Genomic DNA, 8,127 nt, shown 5'->3' with positions numbered 1-8,127 from the left:
CCCCCCCCCCCTCCCCCCCCCCCCCCCCCCCCCCCCCCCCCCCCCCGTGAGACCCTCTCAGCTGCCTGACTTTTCTTCCTGTTTGGAAGGAAGTTTCTGGAACTTAGCAGACTACCCCTTCATTAGGAGGGCAATGTGTTCTGCTTGGTGACAAAGGGAGGGACTGGTGTTCTTAGCAAGTTCATTTGACTCTGACCCCCAGCAAGACCTAGGGCTAAGAGCTGGGAAAAAGGTTTGAAAGGAGAGAGATGGAAGTGGGGACCAGTTATGACCCAAGAGTTGGCACTCTGTCCCAGGTGACCTTCTGCTCACTTAATCTGTGCTGTGACAAGTTCTTAGAGGACAGGCCTGGGTCATGTATGTCATGTATGTTTTACAAGGTGGGGTAAGAAACCGTATGGAAGCCATGGGTTGGAGAGTCCTACCCGCTACTGGAGGGCTCTATCAGCTCCCAGGCCACTAAGGCGTATGGATGGATGTGACAGCTTTCTGTAGGCAGATCTACTATATGGCCCAAACAGGAATTCTGAAGCTACCAGGCCAAGAGTCTAAGAGAGCAGGCACTAGGCTCAGTCTCTGTCGAGGACTGGCCCCTGAACAAAGCAAGCCAGCACAGACACTTATTTCTGGGCACATTCACAGCTGGCTGGAGGAAGGGCTGGGTGCTCCCAGTTACATAAACTGGACTATTTCCAGAGGCCAAATGGAGGCGCCCAGTTGCTTTTTTGTAAAAGGCCTTGAGAATTGGTAAACCTCTGTCTTGAGAATCAGGTGTTAGCTGCTACCTGAGCTAGAAGGAAGTGACCAGTCAGGGGGCAGGGACTCACGGGTTCATGGATCTCTGAGCTCAGTCTGGATTAGTTTCCTTTCCAGACCCTGCCCTCACCAGACGCAGGCACCCATAGGTCCTGCATGGTGGGTCTGGCTTCCTGTCTGTCTGGACCCACCCTCCAAAGAGCCCACCACAACCCCCTGCAGCCTGGTGCTCCTACCCTTACCTGTCACTGTAGGCTGCTGCGGCGGCTGCTGCTGGCTGAGCATATCTGTAAGCTGCATAGCCTCCCTGCAGGGGAGGTGGGAAGGAGAGATGGCAGACAGATTTAGTGAGACTCACTGTTGTTGAAGAAAAGCCAGAGAAACTGGAGAACATTGACCTAGCAGGGCCAGGCCCTTAGGAGGGGCTGCAGGCCTCCTCAGGCCTCCTGGGCTGGACTTTGTCCTCCCACCCTGGTGTGGGATGGCTTAGGTGGTCCTGGCCTGAGAGGGTCTGATGGGGGAAGTCTGGGGACTTCACTATTCAAGATGAGGTAGGGTTGTCCATCCCTTCCTTCCTTCCTTCCTTCCTTCCTTCCTTCCTTCCTTCCTTCCTTCTTTCCTTCCTTTCTTCTTTCCTTCCTTCCTTCCTGCAATCATTTGCAATTCAAAATTTATCAATTTCAGTGCATACTAACGGGCACCAATTGTATCTCTGGCTGCATGCTGGTCCTAGCACACACTAAGTGTCCACAGACCAGCCACATCTTGAATGCTGACAGTTATAGGAAGCCCACCAGAGACTCTGGACAATCTGGAATCCCATGAGGGATGAAGGGTCCCAGAAGGGACTGGTTCAGATAATGCCTTAGCCTTGGACAGTGGATAGTTAGCTACAGATAGCTGCCCAGGGCCCAGGCACAGCCAGGTTCGTTCTGTGGGATGCTCATTGAGGATTCAGAGCCACAGAAAGTGATGAGCACAGTTACCAAAGGGAAAGCAAGGCACAGAACCTCACCCAGAGAGAATGGGTACCCAAGGCCTGCCTCTGGTCTCTCTCAGAGCCTCCACATCAGGCAAGAGTGTTCTCGGATGCTGCTCTTAGTACAATTAGGGATGGGAGAGGGCCACTCGATATCCCTCATATAACACCCTGCCACATGGAACAGGTTGCTGTATGCTTACAGGGCTCCTGGGACAGCCATTAGCAATGGCCGAGGTAAGAACAGATTACCCAGACTGAGCTGTACTGGCATCTCCAGAGATGCCATGGGTCTATGTGTACTGGTACACAAGCACCGAGTCCAAAGGGCAGGAGGACGGAAGGGCAGACGGACTTCTCATGGACACAAACAGAATGCTGGACTTGCCCTTTCCCTCCCCAGGGCTACACTTACATAAATCTCAGCACCATAAAATCCATCCTGATACACGACCCTGGAAGCAAACGGACAAGAGAGTGGTGGGAACGCTGGAGAGGTGGGGTAGGCCGGCTCCGGTGTCTGCTGAGGAGGGAGGGGGCACGGTGCCAGCCCCGCCCACGGGACTGGCATTTTAACAAGCGTTTGCTCCAATGCCCTGTTTGGTATAACAATAGAGTAACACCCTTGCTGGTCAGCTCCTTTCTCCCAGAACCCAGGGGCCCATCAGCCCGCTCCTGCTATCCTCCCTCCTCCCCCAGGCAGCTGTCCCCTTCAGCAGTAGATGGCAGGACCCCAGGGAAGGGACCAAAGAGTGTTCCCAGAAGGCACTTGCTGGACCCAAGGGCACACGTCCCATTTAACATTCAGATGCCGTGCTGATGGTCCCACAGAGGCCAGCCAGCCCCGAAGGTGTTCCCCATGCTGGGGTACTGATGATGCAGGCAGATGCAGCGCTGGGTTCTGAGGTCCCCACCATCTGTCCTGCCCCACGGTCCTGGAAGGGCTGCTGAGCCCCCTTAACTGCTCAGGGCTGCCTCCCACGCCCCCTGGCTTTCCTTCAGCCTCCCCTTCCAGGTACTCACGCTCCATAAGTTGGAATGGGGGGTGGAGGTGGTGCAGCTCGAAATGTATTATACACAGCACGGCCCCGGCCCCTCAGGTGCGCACCCCGGTAGGCGACGGCGGTGCCCGTGGTGGGGTAAGGGAAACTGGTCACTGCAGAAAGGGGCACAAGAGAGTGGGAGGCGGAAAACAAAGAGAGGGCGGGGCTTACAGCCCCACTTGCCCCACCTACCCCCATCCCACCTGCTCCCGTCTGCCCCACCCCACCCCCGCCCCCGCAATTACCTGCATAGAATTCAGGCCCATAGACTGCTCCTACCACAGGGTTTAGCTTCCAGCCTAGAACAAAAAAAGAATACAACCACTGGCTTCCCATTGCCACCTTTCCTTATGCCTAGGACCTCCAAAGGCAGTAGGTAGCTAGGCCTACAGGGATACTTTCATGCTTAGCCTCTGCAAATGGTAGAACCCCATCCAGTTATGGGCAGAGAAGGTGGGCCATCGACCTAAGTTCCTCTCCCCATACACCTGCTACTGGAGGAATAGCCGGCATCCCCACTTTGGCCCGTCACCGGGGTTCTTAGGTTCTTCCTGCACTGTGACTTCCTCCAGCTTGCTCCTGGGTATCCTTGTCCTGAGGCATCAGAAACTTGGGGTACAATGGGAAGGGAAGATATAACTTGAAAACTGACAGAGTCAGCAAGATGGCTCAGTAAGTAAAGGAGCTTGCCACTAAACCTGGTGACCAGAGTTCAAGTCCCTGGACCTACATGGTGAAAGGAGAGAGGCAACTCTTGCAAGTTGTTCTCTGATCTCCACACATACTATGATATGCGTACACACACACACACACACACACACACCATTAAATAAAATGTTAAAAGAATAATAATGGTGCTTGATAGGTCTTGGGTACCATAAATACTATAGTCACTCCTGAGGGTCTCATCATGCACCGACCGGGGCAGGTGTTACAACCTCCCCCTTTTACATGCGGAGACAGACTGGTAGTGTGTGTGTGTGTGCATGTGTGTGTGTGACTGGCTTCTCCCTGGGACTCCAGCTGGACTCTGCACTCCTGCCTGCCCCTTCTTGCAGGTGGGCAGTCCTCTTTGCACTGGGACTTGGGAGCAAAGCCCTGATTCCCTGGGGCCTCCAGAGGTAGAAGCTTAATTCTAGTGGCCAACATACAGGTCAGATGGTAGCTGGCAAAGGATTAGCTCACTTCCTCATTTGCATACATGCTGAGGAGGGACAGAGAAGACCTGAGCCATGGCCAGTCGGCGAGAGGGTAGCAATATACTGTAGCAGACTGTACATGGAAACCCCACGGGAGAGCAGGTAACAGGTGTCACCTACCCTTTACCTATCCTCAATCCCCTAGTTCCCCACCTTGCGTCTAAACTGGACTCTTCCACATAGCTAAGGTTAGCAGGGAAGAAATCTGGGGAAATCGACCCTAAGATCACATCTTCCAGGATAGATCTGAGCTCTGGGGCTGGTCTGGGTCCCACCTTCCCTAGGGGAGAGGAGAGTCTGGGGATGCATCCTGTTTCAGGGGCCCTGGGCACCTTGACCTGTCAGTTCTGGCTGTCTGAGAATGTTCACTTGCCTGCTGTCTCTGTTTCAGGTGATCCCCACAGGTTAACCGAGACAGCCTGAGGACCCACCTGGAAGGCTTTATATCTACTGTAGGTAGGGCACCTGGTAAAACCTGGTGAGCTTGCTTCCTGCAGTGGGGACCACAAGCCTGCCAGTGGTGGACTTCAGAGTACTCAGTGTTAAAGCTCTCACGAGCCAATGCCCCTCCTGGCCATGTCACAGTGAGCCCAGGCCTGTCCCTCTGAAGCCCCAGGATTCTTGCTTGTTAAACGGAGTCTTCTATAGTGGGATGAGCAGAGCTGCCTGCCTCTCTCAACAGCTTCCTGTACCTCGAGTAGCCAGCCAGGAACAAGGCTCTCTGGGGCTGGGTTTATTCTGTACAAGCATACTCTTCAGCCTGCTGTTCTTCCCAGACAGCGGTGTGCCCCAAGTATCTTGAGGGAAGAGTGGGAAGGGGGCTCTGGCCGTGGTGCAGAACTATGGACCACGCGTGTCCCACGGATCCACAGAAGCAAACAGGTCTCTTCCCTGACAGAGCAGGTCTCCTCAGCCTGTGTGGCTGACCTTGGAGACAGACTTTCTAGTGGATATCACGACCATCCACTAGACCCCTATGACCTAGTGCAGGGTCCAGAGAGTTGTTTGTGATGCCCGTGGCTCTCACGTAGCAGCTGTCTACGTTGGCTAGGTCATTGTGTCCATTTATTCCAGGCGACAGAATCAGGAGCCTATGACTGAGGCACACTGCACAGGACCAGGTTCAAATTCTCAGGCCACTAGAACATCCAGCTCTTAAAGAAGAGGGCTTTATCAATTTAACGGGGGTAAAGGTACAGTGGCTGATAGGTGCTGCAGGTCAGCCGTGTCCTCCTCTCTCATGAGGGCTTCCACGGTAGGTAGTGACCACTCCTCGGTTGCACCACCTACCCATCCCACATCCGGTCCCCCTTAAGTCTACCCGTTTATCTCCTGTGCTAGTCACCAGCTAGCAGAAGTTAGCTGAGATGCTCTGGGGACTTTGCTAAATCCAGGGCACCTTCAAGTTCTCAGGATTTTGAGAACTAAGTCCCTGTAAAAGTGGGGAGAGGAAGCCATTGGCACTCATTTCGAAGCTGGAACTAGCCAGAGTCCTCATTGGTGCTAGTTACCAGGTCCCCGCCACACACACACCTTGACACAGTCTGGAGTCAGCTGGAAAGAGGGAACCTCAAAGTGACAAAATGACCCCATCTCATTAGCCTGTGGGCAAGCCTGCGTGCGGGCATTCTCTTGATTAATGACTGATATGGAAGGGGCCAGCCCAATGTGAGTGGTGCCACCCAGGCAGGAGACTGTCCTGGATGGTATGAGAAAGCAGGCTGAGTAAGCCAGGTTGAGCAGGCCAGTGAGCAGCCTTCCTCCATGGCCTCTGTTTCAGTTCCTGCCTTGACTTTTCTCAGTGACAGACTGCGGTCAGCCAAATAAACCCCCTTTTCCTCAAGTTGCTCTTGGTCATAGGTGTTTATCATAGCGACAGAAAACCCAGCTAATAAACCATATCACCTGATCTCTGTCTGACCATGCACCAGCTCTGCACACTGTCCTGTCTCAGACTCTCAGCACTAGAGACTCACCCAGCTCTGCATACAGCCTATCTGAGGGCAAGGGCAGCTGTGATGTGGTCCATCCTGGGGTCCATCCTCCCTCCACGCAGAGGTGGGTCATTGTGTTGTCCACCTATGGTACAACCCTCCCATTACAGAAATTGCTCCCCAGGAGGCTCCAAGAGCCAGACACGGTCCCTGTACACAGCCAGCTACCCTCAGGGAAGACTTGCTCTCACTTGGCAGAGCAGACCCTCACTAGAATCTCTAGAAGGCACCGTGGAGGCAGCCATCAGCACTGGCAGACTCAGGCTGCCTGCAGCCAGCAGGTGTGCGTACTCACAACCACATAGTTCACTCACGGTGTGGGCCAGCTGGGAGCCTCATGGTGTAGCTGGCCCTGTCAAGGCTGAAAGAACATACTTCTTCTCATTGTCAAGTGTTTCACTTAACACTGACACCCGTGACCCCAGCCCCGAGTGACCCCAGCCCTGAGTGACCCCAGCCCCGAGTGACCTCAGCCCTGAGTGACCCCAGCCCTGAGTGACCCCAGCCCCGAGTGACCCCAGCCCTGAGATGCCCTTAGAGGTGGTACTCATCATTACCCAGCTCTAAGTAGTGGATCCAGGGTCTCGAGTAGCCCAGGTTAGCCTTAAACTATAATCCTCTACCTCTTCTTTGCAAGTGCTGGGGTTACAGATGTGTACCACCACCAGCCACCACTTTATGTGATGCTGGGGACTGGAGCCCAGGGTTCTGTGTGTGACAGGCAAACACTCTTTATCAACTGAGCCATATCCTCATCCCTTAACATTCCTGTTTTCAGTTGAAAAGATTGGGATTCAGAGTGGTCTGGAAGTTTGACTGAGGTCCACGGCCCTTCTTTGCCTGCCCGTGTGGACTGAGGTCCACAGCCCCTCTTTGCCTGCCTGTGTATGTGTATTGTGGATGAGGACAGCACACCAGACCACCGAGCTCTCTATGGTGACTCGTCTCCCAGGAACTCTCCACTGCACTTGCTGCCTGTCTAAATGGCCACTGAGAGCTGTGGACACTTGGAAAAGCTCAGGGGCTCTGATTGGAGACACCAGCTGTTATGTGGGTGGGGAGGGGTGACCCCAGGTGTCCATCTCAGCTGGCCACTCCTCTCTGACAGGATAGAAGTGGGAAATCTGGGATACCAGGCAGGGACAATGGCTGAGTACCCAGGAAGGCTGGCTTTTTGCTGCCTCAGCTTCCCCAGGCTTCTGCCCCAGCCCCTGACGCATGCTGGGAAAGCTTTGGTTCTCACCATTGGCATATGGGTTCCCGGGCTTCTTATTGGTCATGACCCGGGCTGTGGCATTATTGACCTGTCCAGAGATAGAGAGGAAGGGTGAGCATGTCTGTCTCATAGTAGGCCCTCAGCCACCCTGGCTTTACCCCTGGGGTGTGGCCTTTGCGAAGGAAGGCCACCAAGGCCCCTGAGCTGTTTCTAGCTGGGTCTAGGACCCTCGCCCACACGGGTGCTTTCCATGAAGCAGTTCCATTCAGGAGAGCCCAACACTGCTGGTGAGCTGAGGTCCTCTGAGTTAGCCCCAGGCTGGCTAGCAGGCAGGGTTCCAGGACATTCTCTTCCAGGTAATTGCTAAGGCTCTCCTATATGTGTGCCAGAAAGCTACTCCTACCACCACGAACAAACATCCCTTTTCCCAGGGCAGGGTCTCTGACCTCTCTCTGCAGCATGGAACTTAAGGGTGGGGGCCACTGAGGGACAAGGTGCGTGAGGGAAGCCTGAGAAAGACAGACCCAGGGGCTGGGTCCTGTTTTCTAGACACATAGGCCTGTCCAGGTTCCCTGGGGTGGGGGGCAATGAGACAGAAGACAGAGGTGGCCCATATGAGAATGGACCAGGCAGTGCCTGAGGAAGAGGTCTGGGCCACATGCCTCCTCTACACTGTGTGAGCATGTGTGAGCCCAGAGGCTTGGGCAGTGGGTGGGGTCAGGGATCTCATAACCCCTCAGCTCCTATGGTTCTAGGCCCCTTTTTAGTTGTTGTCCCTTCTGCTTTGGACATGCCGGGGGAGTCCAGTTCTGGACCCCAAAGCCACACTGAGGAATCAACAAGGAGGAAACGGGCAGAAGTGGGAGTATCTGGGTGACCCCTTCAGCTCTGCTCACTGCTAGCTCCACCTCTGCTTCGAGATTCCACAAGGCTGCAGCGG

General features: G+C 54.5%; 1 protein-coding gene across 6 annotated transcripts in view; it reads right to left on the bottom strand.

Annotated features, from left to right (window-relative positions):
* Positions 1-8,127, bottom strand: part of Rbfox3 (RNA binding fox-1 homolog 3) — a 273,766-nt gene that overhangs the window by 4,780 nt on the left and 260,859 nt on the right. For 3 of the 6 annotated variants that reach the window (XM_028752770.1, XM_028752767.1, XM_028752769.1), the window contains 5 exons: positions 7,215-7,275; positions 3,024-3,077; positions 2,759-2,891; positions 2,151-2,190; positions 999-1,063 (listed from right to left, as the gene is read on the bottom strand). In XM_028752770.1, coding sequence (XP_028608603.1) covers positions 999-1,063; positions 2,151-2,190; positions 2,759-2,891; positions 3,024-3,077; positions 7,215-7,275 — 353 coding nt within the window. Of the gene's footprint in view, positions 1-994; positions 1,064-2,144; positions 2,332-2,758; positions 2,967-3,017; positions 3,078-7,214; positions 7,276-8,127 lie in introns of those variants that run through there. The other 3 variants (XM_028752771.1, XM_028752766.1, XM_028752772.1) reach the window with 3 other exon arrangements.

Source organism: Grammomys surdaster, unplaced genomic scaffold, assembly GCF_004785775.1.
Source record: "Grammomys surdaster isolate TR1022 unplaced genomic scaffold, NIH_TR_1.0 125940, whole genome shotgun sequence".
NCBI lineage: Eukaryota > Metazoa > Chordata > Mammalia > Rodentia > Muridae > Grammomys > Grammomys surdaster.
Note: the sequence above shows the minus strand (reverse complement) of the source record. Positions and strands in the feature narration are given on the sequence as shown.